The 17,723-nt window shown below is 37.8% G+C and overlaps 2 protein-coding genes across 4 annotated transcripts in view; one reads left to right on the forward strand and one right to left on the reverse strand.

The window, feature by feature from the left end:
* IMMP1L (inner mitochondrial membrane peptidase subunit 1) overlaps positions 1 to 2,938 on the reverse strand; it is a 37,407-nt gene extending 34,469 nt beyond the window's left edge. The window contains exon 1 of one of the 2 annotated variants that reach the window (XM_054828927.1): positions 2,884 to 2,938. The gene's annotated coding sequence lies outside the window, so the exon portion shown is untranslated. Of the gene's footprint in view, positions 1 to 2,443; positions 2,484 to 2,883 lie in introns of those variants that run through there. The other variant, XM_054828925.1, reaches the window with a different exon arrangement.
* ELP4 (elongator acetyltransferase complex subunit 4) overlaps positions 2,612 to 17,723 on the forward strand; it is a 169,242-nt gene continuing 154,130 nt past the window's right edge. For both annotated transcript variants that reach the window (XM_054828921.1, XM_054828923.1), the window contains exons 1-2: positions 2,612 to 2,793; positions 7,894 to 7,929. In XM_054828921.1, the coding sequence (XP_054684896.1) occupies positions 2,622 to 2,793; positions 7,894 to 7,929 (208 nt within the window). In that variant the 5' untranslated portion in view covers positions 2,612 to 2,621. The remainder of the gene's footprint in view (positions 2,794 to 7,893; positions 7,930 to 17,723) is intronic.

Consider the following 17,723-nt stretch of genomic DNA (forward strand, 5'->3'; position numbering starts at 1 on the left):
CAGTTTCTCTATATTTTAAAGGATTTGAACTCACAACATTTATAACAAAAATACCACTTTTTTTAAAAAAATATGTATAATTCTGAAATAGCTGCAAGGTTCACAAGGTGAAGTGAATTAGCAGTTCACAGTCAGCAACAGGTGGGAAGGTCGAATTGCCTCCTCCCCACCCTGTGTATATACCTTTTTCCTCATTGAATCAACTCAGCAATATAACACAAAATTAACCTATTGAGAAAGTGGATAGATGGTTCCAAGAAGTCAGATTAGTGAGCTGAATCAGCTCATGAAAGGATCTGATGAGCACCACGGTTGTTGGACTGGAAGCAGAGGAGGAAAAGGAAATGAAACTTCCTCTTTTTGGAACGCTGACCAATTAGATCAGCTCAGGAGATGTTGATATTTCCAGTACACTTGCACTTAATGCAAGAAATTCCAAAAATGGTAGGACCACAGCACACGTATTCTCAATTGCAAAATGCTTTCAGAACCTAGGCGCAAAGTGAAAGAGAAAAAAAAAAGGAAAGAAAAAGAAAAAAGCCTCTAGTTTTAATTGCCTTTGAAGAAAATGAGATGAAATGGGGGGGGGGGGGGGAAGTGCAAAAGCTACCTATCAGAGAAATACCAATGAGAAATGGACAACCAAAAGAGAGGGCTCAGCCCTGGATGTACATTTACACTTACTCTGTAAAGTTAATGCAACCTATATTAGTTGGAATGACAGTACAGTAAGAAATGAAAGAGCTGATGTGATGTTTTAGAAATGGAGAACTCTCTGTAAGTTTCAGCCTCCTCACTCAATTATGCAGAATTGACACAATAGGATCCCACTGACACTAACACACACTCGAATTATGCTTTATGCTTTTACTTTGTTACAGTATTTCCTACTCCGGTTATTCACAAATCATTAGTCAGATCCTACAGAAATGACATTTAATAGCTATATTTCTTGCTATGTTTTTAAATGTGTCCTTTGATTAATTTTTTTCCTCTAAAGACAAATACTTCTAACTTCCACTGGACAATAATCTACATTTGAAATTAAATAGTTATGATTCAATGTTTCACAGTTTGGCATTAAGACAACCTCTTGATACTCATGATAAAGATCTTAAACTGTCCACTCCTTAATATGTAAAGGAGCTTGGCCAGCAGGAAAATGAATGCAACTTTACCAGCTAGGAAGATTTAATACTGGAACTTCATGCTCCCAAGCATGATTTTGATATGAAGGAAAAACTTTGAGGTTCAGGATTGTTAACATATTGTTGCTCTTTCTTGCTGTTCATATTTATTACAGGTATTATTTTTTTCCTCAATTAAAAATGGGACAGGCTCAACAACCACAGGTGTTGAAAAAGTGTAGTTTATAACAAAAATCATTCATTGATATGAAAGATGCAGAGTGGGGAATTATAACATCAGTCTTGTTAGTACATCCTGCTATGTGCAAATATCTTCAAGAAGCTTTTGATGCATCTGAAACACCAATAAAAACAAATACTTGTGACAGTGACTCTTCTATGTTCTCATAGGGATTTCTCTTAAATTGAGAGTACTATAAAGCGTTAGTTTACAAAGCAAGCATACAAAAAGTTTTCATTAAGATAAAAAGCATTTTAATTTATTTGTAACATAGATATAGAAAACAAGAACAGAAAAGGAAATATAGGGTGGTTGTTTGCTGCCATGTACAAGGCTGCAGGCTACTATCTATAAATTGCTAATAAAGAATAAAGGGCATACTAATCTTCCAAAATACAAAAAATAACTTTTATGGTATTAACAACTGATTCAACAATAAATGCTAACAAAGCACAAATTACATTTCTCATTTAAAGTAACTTTTTCTGCTATAGCTCTTGGCTTATGCCATGGTCCAGAGCTATCATATTGACATAACATCTTGTTTCCAAGTGAGAGGTCTTAAATCACATATTTATTACAGATCTACGGCTATTTACAACAGGAGAGGGACTCCAAGCATACTTATAGTAATATCTGTCCTACGTATAGTTATTTAAATACCATGAGGGAAAAACAAAAAAAATACTTTCTCCTTCCTATTCACGTCCAGGCTCGCACACGAAAAAAGCTTTTTTTTTGAAGATGATGCCGGCCGCGCGGCACAGAGACTGACGAGGGAACTCAGGGGTGCACAGGCCAGGCGAGCCCCTGCCTTCAGGACCCGCTCTGCTCCAAGCCTTACTGACACCTCGGGCATCCCAACCCCCGGCAGAAGAAAGCGGGCTTTCCGCCTCCGCAGCACGGCCGGCGAGGCCGAGTCACCGGCACCGCACTACCGCCGCCTCCTCACGCCAGCCCCGCGCCAAGGCGGGACAAGACACTTCTACCGCCCCCCCCCCAGCCCCGGTGAGAGCTCTGGAACCCCCGCCGAAGCCGCACCCCGTGCCCTCCGGCGCGGCCCCGCCACACTCACCTGCCTGCTCGCTACCAGGCGCCCCAGCCCTTTCCCCGCCCCTTTAGCCCGGGACGTGGAAACAACGCGGTCTCCCATTGGATAGCCGGTTTCCCAAGCCCCTCTCCCATTGGTGGAGAGGAAAGGGCTTGATTCTTCCCGGCGTCCCTTTGCTCCTGTCAACCGACAGGCAGCCGAGATGGCGGCGGCCCCGGCGGCTGGCGGGGTGGCGCGGGGCCGCGGGGTTACCAGCTTCCAGCGGAAAGCCGCGGCCGGCAGCCGCCTAGCCGCTGTCGCGGGCACTCGGCCTTCCGTTCGCCACGGGCAGCTGCTGCTCTCCAGCGGGCTCCCCTCCCTGGACTGTGTGCTAGGTTGGTGGGGAGCGGGACCTGGGACCCGGCTGCTGCCCCCTCCCCCCGCCCGGCGGCCCTCTCCGTTGCCGGGCCCTGCCTGTCATTTACCTTCCATAACCGGCAGCTACTCCCGCGGGCTCTTCCTTCCTCCCCACAGTTCCCGGGATTGGGGGGAGGATTGGGGGGAGGATTGGGGGGGAGGGAGGGAAGGAAGGGGCAGAGCAGGATCCGTTTCCCGCCTTCAGCCCCCCCCCGGCCCCGTGTGAGGAGGAGGAGGGAGGCGGGGCGGTGCAGGCAGGTGCCCCCGCTTTGCAGCCCGCTCGCGGAGGAGAAGATTGCCATTTACCGTTCGTTTAAATCGGTTTAAGCAACCTTTCTAGAGTGGAAAGCTACTCTCTAAATTTACTTGGTATCACGTCCCTGTTGCATTTCAGACTGCCACAGTAAGGGGTCTGAAGTTTTCGGTTTTGTAAAACATGTTTGGTGAATTAACTCGTAGTTGAACGTAAGGTAGTTCTGGTTCTTCAGTATGGCAATTTTTAGGATGCGTTTGACCGTGAGACTGGATTTTCAGTGTGTCTTTTCTGTCTTGGTCGCCACTGCTACATCATTGTAAACGTCCCATTTAGATAAGTTACATGACCGTGATGCTGTTGTTGCTGTCTGTGAATCTGCTTTTGCCTACTGTCATTGTCAAGATGCCAGATAGTTTCTTGGACTGATCTGTTGTGACCATTGCTATGTTACAGTCTGTGGCATGAACTAGCACCGTTTGCTTGGATTGGGAACTAATTCATTTCACGGGTATAAACACCATGTTTTATCTGTATGCGTGAGGGCTGCATTAGCCTTTTACTAACTACTGGTCCAGTTGGAGTACATCTTCGGTGTACATAGATGGGACTACTAGGTGAGGAAGGCTTGACTTTAGCTTTGTTCATTCATCCTTGGAGGAGTACATGCAATATAGGACTATACCACTTTTTTTCCTAAGGATATTCTGTATGAGGAATGAGAAATATAAAAGTTTTAACCATTTTATAGAGAAGTTTTTGCAGCCTATGTGTCTTAAGGAGAATCAGACTTCTGTATCGTGTGCATGTGTCTGTTTGGTAGGGAACACCTGCACTTTGATCAGGGATTACCATGCTTGTGGAGAAAGCTCTTCCTCCTTGAAAGACGTGTTTCATTAAGTGAGTGTAATTTGTGAAACCCTTTAATTGCATAAATATAAGATGTGTATTGAATATTCCAGTTCTTCTTCATATTCCCTTTTATAAACAGTGCATTTTGCACAGCATGGGTCAGAAGATGTAGACAGCTCCCATTAGTAGCAGTCTCCTAAATGTCCAGGCACTTGCTAACATAGTTAGTGGTTTGTTATGGAAGTTGAGGACACTTCTTCCAGTACACCTGGGATCCCTTCTGAAGTACCTTGTCCTTGTCTTTTAAATATTCAATAATTCCCTGACCTTAACAAGTTTTACACTTGAACATCAGGAAAGTTCTTCAACCCTAGGGACAGCAACTTTTGAAAATACTTTTAAGATATTTTTTGGGTTGTGGCATCTCTGAAAAACTGGAAAACTCTCTATTCCTATGTTAAATCTTTGGTAACCTCCTAGCCTTAAATCACTGATTTCTGGAGGCTGAGTGGGCAGGCCAGGAAAGACTCATGCCAAACATGCATACTGTAATAAAATTTCCATTGATACCAGGTATTAGGCCTTGTTGGAGACAGACCACCCAGCTAGGTGGGCCTGTACAGAATCATTGATTTTGGAGGCTGGGGAGGGACCTCAGGGATTCATCAACCTTAAAGCAGGCTCAGCACTCAATTCCGAGTTGGTTGCTCAGGGTTTTGTCCAATTGAGGCTTAAAAATCTGCAATTGCAGAGATTTCACAGCCTCTGTGGACAACCCAGTCCATTGCCTAATTACCTTGGTAGGGAATTTTCTTTTTCCTTATATCCATTTGGAACTTTTCCTGTTTCAATTTATGCCTGTTGTTTCTTGCCCTCCCACTGTGCACCTCAGCAAAGAGCTCAACTGACTTCTCAGTAGCTTCTCTTAGGTACCAGCAGGCTGCTATTAGGTCTTCTTCTCTTCTCCAGGTTAAACAAGCCCAGTTCCTTCAGCCACTCTTCTTGGGTCATTTGCCCCACCTTGATTCCCCTTTGCTGGACTCACTTAAGTTATCTTCTTTCATGTACTGAGGGGCCCAAAACTGGATGTTGTATTCCAGATGTGATCTAAGGAGTGCTGAATAAAGAGGAGTAGTCACATCCCTTGACCAACTGACTTGAGCTTCTGTTGATGCAACTCACTGTGCTGGTGACTAGAAGTTTTGTACTTGGTCTCCTTTGTGTCCCTTTTGAGTGTGTGTGGAAATGCTTCAGAAATGTCTTGCAGAATGCTGTTTATGTGTTTCTTAAAGAACGCTGTTACTTTTTTTCTTTCATCTTGCCCACTAGCAGTTAAATAATTGACTGTACAAAATATTTCATTTCATACCACGACAATTATTTCAATTGAATTTCGTACCATGACATATACATGTGTTTTAACAGTCACCAGGCAGTCTTCTAGATGTTTCACTTTAGGCTTGGATTTAAGTTTGCCTTGTCCAGAAGCTGCAACCCGGATACAGTATTATTTGCCAGGCATGAAGTTATAGCTTATGAATAAGTGTGAGTAAGGGAAAGCATGGTATTATCAGACAGAGGTCTAGTTAGAAACTTTTGAAGAGAGGAGAAGGCAGAGGATACATGGAGGAATTTCTTTTACCCTACAGCTACTCGCTGATTTGTTACATTATTGTTGATAATAATAATTCTAATAAATGCATTTCCTTTCAAAAACAGATGGTAGATACGTGCTGGCTTTCAAATGCCTTGTTACCATTAAGGCACTCTTTACATCTCCAGGCTTTATATTCAAGTTTACTTTCAAGGTTTATAGACCATATATGCCTGATTTGTGCTGAAGCAGCTATCTGTAATGAGCTGTAACTCTTGCATAATATAACCATCACGTACTTGGTATTGAATGTTTTGTTTCAAGCTGCTTGAGAAAAGCTCACAGGTACACTTTGAAAACAATAGGGACAGTTTCAGCTTGGAAAGTTGATTGTGTTTCTGTCCATAAGATCTTAAATCTCATTGCTGTAAGTAGCAATGCAGAAAGTTACAAGTCTTGCTTAGTTGTTTACATGTACTACTGCCTTAGATACTAGCACAGAAAAATTAAAATAATAAAATTAGAAAGAATTACAAGTTCACAGCAGTTTTCTTAGGAAACTTGAAGCTTTTAACTCTTCCTTTTGATTCTATCAGCATTCATGCTAATTTTTCTTGTCTGTTTTTTTGCTTAATTTACTATTATTGTTGCTCATTGTAATATGAATATGTGACCATGGTAACTGCAATAGTTTTACATTCCATCTAATAGAATACACTTGTTCAAACTGCCCACTACATCTGATAATGTAAAGCCAGTCCTTTGACCTGAGTTTTCCTTTAGCAACCAGGTTATGCGCACATATGTTACAACTCCAGCTTGTAGAAAGAGACAGTACAATTGATGATCTGAAAATATAGCTTGTGAGAATTTTGACTGGGCTGACCCACTGTTTGACAAACAAATTCTGTCTTGTGCAAGCAATTTAAAAGCAGAAGAGATACTACTGTGGTGGCTACAAGTGAGCTTTTTATGACCAAGATTTTAAGTCCTTATTGCCATGAGGTAATACATTACTTATGGCTGTTTTGATCATCTTTTCTATGTCATGCTATGATTTGGTAAAATCTCCTAATTTTGAGCTACTTTTTTCTATGTGCTGTATAGAACTTGTGCTAGTTTAAACAACTGTATTTAGTAACCCGTGTGTTCTATCTCCCTGAACAATTGAATGCAGTGAATATTGGAAGCATACTTTGTATCAACCATATGATTTCACATTTTGGTCTTTTTTTCTCCTTTCCACTGTAGTACATCTTTTGGGTTTGTTTGCATTTATCTCCCGAACAAATAAAATTTAACAAAAATTGGTGGATTGTTGGAATTCAGATTATAAAACAGTTTACTCTTCACCTGAAATCGAATACTAATTCTTTCACCATCTTTGCAAAAATTCCAACTTGGGACAACTATTTAAACCACTGTTACATAATTATGCTTGCTGTCTCTTCAAGAATGAAGTAAAGCAGTCAGGATGGGAGTTCATAGATTATTTTTTCATGGTCCTCCACACTGTTGAGATCAATGATATAAGAATCTATATATCAAAACATATTGGGAGTATTCTATTCTGTCTGTTATTCATTCAGTCATCTATGATTGGAACATAAGCATCAATTGTAATTGTTTAAGCAAAAAGAAAGAAAAATAATAGTGGCCATGTATAAATCTGTCAAAATGTATTTTTATTTTTGAACAAATATTTCAATCAACTGCATTCATAGAGTTGTTTTTATGTCCAAGACATACTATAAAAGACTTTAATAGTTTTTTGGTTTTTTCAGATGTGTGTTATGATGTTTATGATCTGTCAGTCCAGGTTTCCTTGGCTGAAATCCTACCTGTCTTTATTGTCATGTCTGTTTCAGTAATAAGATAAAAAAACAATGGAGACAGGATTTTGCCTCGTTGACTTGGGGTGGAAATTTGCTAGCCTCTTAGTAGGTCACTTTACATACGTGGTTCTTGGTACAAAGGAATATCACTTGGTAGTGATTAATACAGATTTAATTTGGAGAATGTTTACTCACTTGAGTCATCCAAGTAAAAATTCGCTGGCTCAGACCATACATCATTATTGTAATACTTGAGCATAGTTGCGTAGAGCTCTGCAGGATCTTTTTACCACAATGATGATAGTACAGTATATTGTGAAAGTAATTGTAATGTGTAATATATAATTACATGTAATGTATAATTATTTCATAATAGAGAATTGTAGGAAGTATTGCAAAGGTAATTAAAATGTTGTTCACTTTTATATTTTTAAATTCCCCGTTATCACCTTTCTTTGACTTATAAACTAAGAAAACTTAATTGTTCTCTAACATAGTATTAAAATGTAGTCTTACTTTATTCTTCATTTTGTTTTGTTTCCAGGTGGAGGTGTAGCTGTTGGAACCCTTCTTCTTATTGGTTAGTACAGAATATATAGATACTTAAAGGGATATTCTGACGTGTTTTGCTCATTTTAATGTACTTATCAAATAACCTGTCCGTTTATTGTTTTTTAAACTCAGACTTTAAGAATGTATAACTTTCAGCCCCCTTCACTTTGGATAGCCTTCAGAGTGGACTATTATCTATTTCAAGAATTACTGGAGGTGGATCAAAACCTTACTTTTAGACAGGTTGAGCCTCCAAGAAGAATACCTCAGAATTCTGTTTGAAAGCAGGGTGTTTAGCAAATTTCAGGACTTTTTAGGAAATTTTTCAAATTATTTAAGATTTTCTAAACTATTTGATTTCCTGTGAGATTCAGACTGTTTATCATTACAAAGGTGGTTTTGGTTTTACCTTGGCTTTCTGAGGAAGGTGTGAAATACAAAATCTTTTAACCTTTTGATTGTCAGAATCAACTAAGAGAAAGCTGATGGAAGCCTGCTTTCTGTCAGGATGTGTATGAGGCACACTGAGATGATTAAATAGGTTACAACAGAATTCCCTTTGCAGGCTACATTGAAACTGTCTGGTACCATGTCTCCATTGCAGCTGAGATGCCCAGCTTTCCTTTCTATTTAAAGCATAGCAAAGGGGAAGAGGATATTGTACACATAGGTCTTGTCTTCATATCTCCAGGGTACGTACTGGACTTAGAGGCAAGAAACATTTCCCAGGCGCCTTAGTTTAAGCATAGCAGCCAAGACCACAATTGTGAGGGAAGATTCATTAACTTCTTACAAGTTAGTCTTGTAAGTGCTTACAGTTTCAGCATATAAGTAAAGACAATTGTTATTGTAGAAGAGAAATTGAAGGAGATACCATCTGATTTGTCACATCAGTTCATTCATCTTGGGCTTTTAAGGATACAAAACTACTTCAGATTGATGTAAAGGCTCAATGGTGATAGAAATACGATTAAATTTTTTTCCTATTTTAAATGTTTATCAGATTAATAGTTTTTATGAGAAACTTTCAAGCTTGTTACTTTCCTAGCAAAAAGAACTGGTATTACAGGGAGAAAATGAAAGGTTATTAGAGAAACATCTGTAGTTATGTGGAAAACATCTGCAGCTGTAATCTGTGTTCACATCCTAAATGGTATCAAAATGTAGTATTTAGATTGTTATACTATGTTGCTGGAACAAAGAACTAGGAACCCAGGGACAACAGGTCTAGCTTTTAATTTTCCAGTCACAGCAATTTCTCTGAACTGTTGAAATCTAGAAAGTTGTGTGTTTTCTCCCACTTAATAAGAGGTAAAGTACCTCAATTTCCTTATTTGTAGGAGTGATGATAACATACATCATACTGCAAAGCTATTTGAGATACAACGTGCAATGTCCGAATGCCTACATATTAAGTGCCAAAAATCCTGCATTAAAGCCTTAAAAATTAATGTGTTATTTTAAGTTAAAACAGTGATTACAGGAAGACAACTGTCAATAGATTTGAAATTGATAGGTAAAATCTGGAAGATAAAAGTAAAAAAGGTGTTATTACAGATAAAAAGGCCAGTTTCTCATTGATAAGATGAAAGTGCACCGTTTTGGCTAAATCCTGAGCTTTCGAATGCCTCACAGGTTGTTAAGGATCAGTGCAAAATTGTAAAATGGGAGCATAGAGACAAAAACTGAAAAACTCAGGTAAAGAGTAAAATACAACTAGCAAGAATCATCAAGACTAATACAAATTTTTCTTAAGTAACTCAATAATTATGAGAAGCCCAAGAGACAGGCTGGTTCATTACTTGATGAAGTGGAAAAGCTAGTCATAGCTGATACTGAGAAAAGGGAAAAATTTATGAATTTTTGTATTAATCTTCACCCAGAAGGAGGCCTGAAATCTCATGACTACCATAATTGAGAACAGTGACTAGATTTCAGCTTTGTCTAGGGAAAAAGCAGACTGGTATATGCCTAGGTGATTTGGGTGGTTTCAAATAGATTGTGTCTGCAGGGTATTTTAAGAGCTTGCTGATGAAGTGTTACGACCATTAGTGTTTATGAGAACCAGTAGAGGACAGCGAAGGGAAGAAAGAACTGGAAGATTAGAAAATATGAATACAGTTTCTAGTTTTGAATGCTGTTGGAGGAGTCGCTGAATTGCAGGCCTTGAACCTCCTCCCCCTCCTTCTTCACTGACCTGGGTGTCTGCAGAGTTGTTCCTCTCACGTATTCTCACTCTTGTCTCCTGGCTGCTGTTACGCAGCAGTTTTTTTCCTATCTTAACAATGTTATCCTAGAGGCGCTACCACTGTCACTGGTGGGCTTGGCCTTGGCCAGCAGCGGGTCCATCTTGGAGCCGCCTGGCATTGGCTCTGTTGGACATGAGGGAAGCTTCTAGCAGCTTCTCACAGAAGCCACCCCTGTAGCCTCCCTGCTACCAAAACCTGGCCACCCAAACCCAGTACAAGGATATAAGTAGCAGCCAGTATGTTGTGTAATCTTTCTATATGAGATAATGAACTTGCAGATAGAGGATAAGCAGGACATGCCATTTATCTTCACTTTAGTAATGCTTCCGATACTATTTCAAATGGCATTCTCATAATCAAAACTAGGAACCATACTCTGTGTTCATTTCTAATATACATTCTTGGTGTTTATAATGCAAACAAGCTTCACAACTTAAGAAATTGCCATTGCATCCTTCCTGTTACATCCTTCTTGATGTTCTAAGGTCGGCTTTTTACTTCCAAGAAGTTTAGTGTCCTGATCACTTGAAAATATTTCTAGTAATATTGTTTAGAATTCATTGGCATGAAATTTATGCAAAGACAAAAACATCATGTCTCTAGTGATAGGCACCAGTAGGCTAGCAGCTGTTCAGAGTTTGGCTTTTGAGCCTTAAGAAAGATTTAGTCAGTAATTTTCAGTCATTTTCTAAAGGGATGAAAACAGTATGATCTCAACATTTTTTCTGTGTTTACTTTCACTGTGGAATGACAACCATCACTTGGGAGACTGCATTTGTATCTAGAATTTTGGTTAAATATTTTGAATTGTTGTAATATTTTAAATTAGTCTTAACACTAAAGAATCTAACAGTGAGATCTGGGGAGATGTTATTTGAAATCTGTTTTAGCCACTATTGGGATTACATCATGTTACCTTTAGGTATAGGCCTCATGAATCTGCACTAGAGGCTGAACAGCATTTTCAATTTGCTAGTGAGCAAGGTAATTGCTCTTATTATGGCTTGTTGTTACTTTAAGGCTAGTTTTTATATCTACATTTTATCCATCATTAGAGACAGATGTTGCTCTCTCACTGAATCTTAGAAAATCTTGATTTTTTTTTTTACACAAAGTGTAAATAATTTGAATAGTTGCCTGCCAGAAAAAATAACTGATGTTAGCTAATTCCGTATAGGCCACTGTTTGTGTAATGGCCACCCTTTAAGTTCAGATTTTTTGAGAAAACTGAATTGGTTACAGCAGTTCACTATTGCTGAAAGAAGTTGTCCGAATCCTTCTCCCTATTCTTGGCTGTGCAATCTTGTTCGTTGAGCTGGCGCTACTGCTTTTCAACTCTCAGCTCTCCAAGTTGACAGAAAACTCACCAGTTTAGAGAGTGGAGACTTTTCTGTCTGTCTGGTGACCTGAATCAGGTCACTAACATGCAAGATGAGTACCAGAGCCAGCACAAGAGAAAGGAGGACTTCACAGTGAGGACTAGGAGAGAAAGTAGATGGCCTTTTTCAAGGCAGAAAGTGCCAGTCAAGCTTAATTTTCTCATGAAATTTCACCCAAATTTCTGTGAATTCAGGAAAAATGATAGGGGTTTTATCTCTTACCGCTTTCAGTGAAGATCTGACTTTTTTCACCCAGTTTCAGAAGAGCTACAATCTTGCTATGGACAAATGAAGAAGAAAAAAATGTTAGAACCTATCATATTTCACACAGATCAGAGATTATGAAATTAGATTAGTTTTGTTTTGTCTTCCCATTACAATATTCACTGCCCCTTCCAGGAGATGAACTGGGTGGCATCAAATGAACTAACTGGAAAATTGTCATTAAACAAAAGAAAGTTGTTCTTCAGACAGTGTGCAGTTCAGTGATGGAATGCTTCACCATAAACTGTTGTGGATGTAAGAAAAATCATGGTCTCAGTGGGAAACTGGGCAGCTTGATGGAAGGGAAAGCCATTTGCATTACTAGGTTAGTGGATACCAAGTCCGGTTAAGGAAATCCTTGAGCTACAAATGGTGGGAGGCTGAGCAAGCGCTTGGGTGAAGCATCACATTTGCTTGTTCAGTTCAGTTATTACCTCTTCCTAAATATCTGCTTTTGGCTACTGTTGAGCGTAGGGTTAGCTATCCGTTTGATCTGACCTTAATGGTACCAGATGAAGTGAATACAAGGGCAGTGAGCTTTGTGTTCTAATGAAAGAGATTACAAGACTCAATGATTTGAAAATGATAGGATTTTTACCTGAAATTTTTTTTCCCCCTCCTCTGAATACATAGCTGGCAATACTCAGTGGTGGGTTTTAATTTATTTATCCCCTATGTTGGTTGTTTATTTGTGATCTGATATCAAACTTAGCTTCACAGAAACACGAAGGAGAATCTCTCTTTTAAATTTGAAAGCTATTTTTTTTTCCCAAATAAGACACCATATATTATTTTGAAACATATAATTATATACAAAAAGTCTTAAAGTAGGAGCTATATTTATTCATGACTCATTAGTGTAAAAATTTTTAGACTAATTTTTAAAGTTGGTGCAGGTAGAATTGTAACCACATTGTTAGAATATCCTGTCAGTATACAAAAAAATTCTGTCATGAGATTAGTCTAGGCAAGCTTAATATTATACAGGATTGAAGCTGTCAGTGATAAACCTCCTAGGAAGATCTTTCTGTGTTATACTCCAAGTGTTATAAAAAGGTTAAATTCTTCCCCCTTCCTTCAACGTTCTCTAAGGCAAGAATAAATTGCATTACTTTTAGCTTAGCTCCCTTTGCAAATTAAATGCTCATCTTCATTATTTGACACATTATCTTGGTTAATTTAACCAAATAATAGTAGATTCAGGGTATTAAAATATTTATTTTAACTGTTATGAAGATATAGTAATGGTGCAGGTTACTTGATAAGACTATAAAATATTGTTTGAAATATAAGTGCACAATTTTTTAAAACTTAATTCATAATAAAGAGCATCATGAATTTGAGTTGAACTTAATTCTATAATATATTCTTTTGATAGTGTTTTATTTATATGAGAAATAGAGAGTTGAGGCACATGGTAGTCTCATGCAAGATCCTAGCTGCTAGAGACACTTGAAACTTCCTGGGTTTTGTTCATATAGTAAGAAGGTTTTGGATTTTAACTAGTACTTTAATTTCAAAAGATCTTGCTGTACTGGGTTTGTAAGAAGTGGTAAAACAAACATTCTGACTCTGCGTGAAAGGAAATTTGAACACTATCAAAACAGTTTGTTCAATATGAATGCGTGACCACTTGTTTGTTGTTTCATCTTAAACTGCTCTTAAAGATTAGCTTTCTAGAAGAATCTTCCCTTTCAAAACAAACAAATAGTATAGCTGTTGGTTATGTCCTTTCCTACCCTCCCCTCTCCAATGTACTTCAACCTGTTGTATGTCTGTTTTGCCAGCCTCAGGAAGAGTTTCCAGGAGGAAGTTATTTTGTTTTTTAAATATAAGCCTTGTTTATATAACACATTCTGCATAGTCAGTTACAGGACACTCGAGTAGATCTGTGCTGGGTACCCTATAAGAACCTATTCTTACATACCTTTAAGATGCTCTAGTTTTGACAAGGTCATTGACGGCTAAATGTTTTCAAGATTATCAGTAGGAGGGTTTTTGTTGGTAGCTGGGGTCAATTATTAAAAGTTAAAGTTGTCTGCTTAAAAGCAGGTCTATACTTGTACATTCTAAGCCTTGAAGCAGTTTCAGCTACTTTAATTAGCTACTATTATTTTTGTTAGACATGCAATTTAACCTGACTGGTAAGAGCTCTCTTCACTTGTCAATATAATTGAATTTATCATCTTTTTAAAGTTGCAAAAGATAACCTCCAGAGAGGTACAAAACAGTGATTTGCTAAATATAATTCTACAAAATACAAGTTACCAGAATTCACCTTCCTGAAGTATGGCCAAATGCCAAATATTGTAACTTACATGTTTGACAACTCATTTTTGGCATGTGCTAATTAAATGCAAGTGACACAAAGTGTATCCCCTCAAGCTTAGTAAATGTGGACATTAGTAAAGTATCTTTTAAATGGAATTTCAGATTATTAAAATAATCGCATCTTATAACCTGCAGCAATTCAGAGAGATGTTTCATAGCTACAGAAAGACACACCTTAGGTCACAGTACCATACTATAGAACTATCTGGTGAAAAAATGATCAATACTGATAGGCTATGACAGGCTTTTGGCAGCTTTAGGGCAACCTGTCTAGACTTCATACAGAGAAAAAAAATAAGCTATCTGTACATTACATTGTTGCAGTCTTATTTTTTCTTCTTAGTTCTCATAATTTTAAGCAATTATACTACAATTTATCTGGTGTATTTCAAAGACCTTAATGCCATTTAATATACTGATGTTTAAAAGTCAGCTATTATAAACATGATCTATATGTATTTGCTACCTTATGGTGGATTTTGTTCCTGACTTTTTGTTCTTCTTCAAGTTATAGTGCTTATTCTCCATCCTTCTCTTGGAACATGAATACCCCTGTGCAGAGGGAGCAGTTATGGCTAGAGATTTTTCCTTAAGGCCACTTGTTTACATATGAATTTCTATAATTAGATGAGATTTTTGTCCCAATTTTGATATAAATTATATATTTACTGTGCCCCACTCATATCTGCTCTCTTTGTTTTGTGTGCCCTAGTTAAACTCCAGTGCCTTAAAATTTTGTATTTAATTCAATGACCTACTGATTTCTTTGAGACAGACAGTCCATGCAGAAAGGTGTTGAGAATGTCTCTTATGTGTTCAGTAGCCTATACAGTGTAGGGGTAAAAAGAGCCATAAATAGGAATTGGTCTTTATCCTTAGTTTTCAACATGCTTATATGTTGGAATTCATTGCATTGATACTGACAATACTGCTTTTTCTTCATGACTGTTTGAGCCATGAAAGCATGCTGTTGTGGAAAGAGACCAATGGATAACGATCACAATAAACTATTTTATTTATGTCCTTATCTGTAGGACCAGAAGAGGTTTTGTCCTGGAGACAATATGCATAACTTCTAGGTAAATAATCTCTTTTCGTTGTATAGTTTTACGCTTCACTAGTTACTCACCTGCTACTTAGCTGTAGAACACTCTTTGTTCAAAAAGAATCAGAGAAAGCTGCGGACTGTTGTGTGACTGGACCCAGAAAAAGAGTCTGCAGCTGCAGATGGGACAGCTCTTTCGTATGGAGGCTAAGAATAAAGATTTGGGCCAGGCTTGTCTTGAGTATTTGGCTGACTAAAACACACTTATGTCATAGTTCCTACACATACAGAGAGGTAGTTCTTTTGGATGTGTGTGTAATTTGGAAACATAAAGATAACAGTTGAAAATTTATCCTAGCCATCAAAATAGTAAGTCCAAGCATTATCAGAAAACAAATATACTTCAAAGTATTTCATTGGATTTATTTATGAAAGTAATCAGTGAGCTACTGAAATACCTGTGCTAAATGATTTGTTTGTTTATTTACAAGAAGAAAGCTGTACTCCTATGGTTTTGAATAGTAACGTAACTATTGAAGCCAGGGTACAATGGATGCTATCAGAAAAGCCCCATATGGGTGCCCTTTAGATCTTTTGAATACCACAAAAGTTTAGTGACCTAGAAATGAATCAATAAAAAGCCATCCTCTATCTGACAAATTGAAGAACTGAGGGATTCTTACAGATGCCTTGACTTTAACAATTCAGGATACACTGTTTGTAAAGGCTTTCTGAGACACATTTAATCCTTAGAGTACTGTAGCAGACTATGAAGTGTTTTATATTTAGATCACTCTCCAATAGTTCATTTCTTATTTTTACTGTAAGTTTACTGTTATGAAAATCAATGTAAGGAGATCAAAGGAAAGGCAAATGCTAAAATGATGTGTCCTTACACTGAATGTAAATGTTTTTAATTTGCTAAATTTCTTATTGTTTTCCAATATATGTTTTGGAAGGGTATGGCAGTGTAAGAAGCTCTCCAGTCTTGTTATATTACAAATAATTCTATCACTCAAAAAATGAACTATAATCTTGGGTAGGTCAGTAAAAGGGTTTATGTCCCTGTTACCCATTGCTTCACTTCTATAGTTTGTTTTAACATTTCAGCATTTCAAATAAAATCTGAGTAAAAATTCTACTTAACTGCTACAGCCGTATTTCCTCTCAGTTTAATTAAATAATCATCAACACATGGTGTGATGTCTTTTATCCATGGTTTATGGAGTTTATGTGTTATGTTTGGCACAAAATTGAGCATGTTGTTTACTTTCTAAGGAATAATGAATATCAAAAATGATGATCCAGAAAGACTCTCTGTATAGTTGCACACACATACACAAACCATAAAATACTTCGACTAAATGAAGTATTGGCTTATACTCCATTAAATGTCAGTTAAGTCCCATCCATATGCAGTACAACTCAGTGTTTCTGTGACTCAAATTGTGAAGCAGGTGAACCTTAACCTGTAGATAAAAATTAAGAAATCAAGATTTTTGATTCACTAAGGATGATTTAAATGTTACAGTTGACAATCCTTCTAGATCACCTGACTATTATTCCTTTTCCTCTTTTGTTCAAAGGGAGGGAGGTCTAACAAAATCGTCTCCCCACTGACATCTGCTGCAGTGATGTGATTATATGGGAGGCTTGGAGACTTCTTTCAGGTAGCTCAGACAACTAAAAAAAAAAATTAATAAGTAGATATCATGCTGTCACTTTGATTTCTAGAGAGCTTTGGTTCCTAATTTGAGAGCGTCATAGATGGCGATTAGCACATGGAAGTCAATATACTGTGAATAATATATTACCAACTATATTGCAGTAAGCAACCACAAAGCATAAATAACTAGAGAGAGACAACGTTTAGGGAGCAGGAGCTGGACTCCAGTTATAAGGGAGAATTACTCTGCATATGGGTTTTATTTTCCCTGTTGTTGAAGCAGTTTAAGATCTAAGCAGGCTCCAAAGACTCTATTTGCAAAATAAGACTGTAATACTTCTTCAAAACTTTAGATAGTGTCAGTTCTACTTTTTGCTTCTGTTAACTGTAGTCCTTCAGTTTTATATGAATTGAGTCTTGTCTCCATCCTAGTCTCATACATGGATCTAAATCCTCAGTCACAGCACAACGTATGGAGCGGAGTTACTAGGCAAGCAGTTCCTCAGTAACATTACTAATGGCTTTTTAAGCATGCGAGAGTAAACTATATAAAATATTTAATTAAGAGCTCCAAACTTTCAAGGAAATTGCAGTTTGTAATTCTGTAATGCGTTTGGAAGTCAGTCCTGCTGAAATTTTAATAAGGAACTCAGCAATGTCAACAGTAAGCTTGTGTTAGTACTGTACTTTTCACAATACTGATCCGTCCGGATTTTTCACTAGACTGTTATTTTTAAAAAAGGTAAATGTGTTATTGGAAGTACAGTAGAAGGCTAATACGGCCTACTAAGCAGGTTAACAGTATCAAAAGTAAATTATATTAATACAATCTGAGTTCTTAAACCCCTCAGACTCTACAATAAACTGGATATATCAATGGTTAGTACT

Source organism: Grus americana, chromosome 5 (assembly GCF_028858705.1).
Source record: "Grus americana isolate bGruAme1 chromosome 5, bGruAme1.mat, whole genome shotgun sequence".
NCBI classification, from domain to species: Eukaryota; Metazoa; Chordata; class Aves; order Gruiformes; family Gruidae; genus Grus; species Grus americana.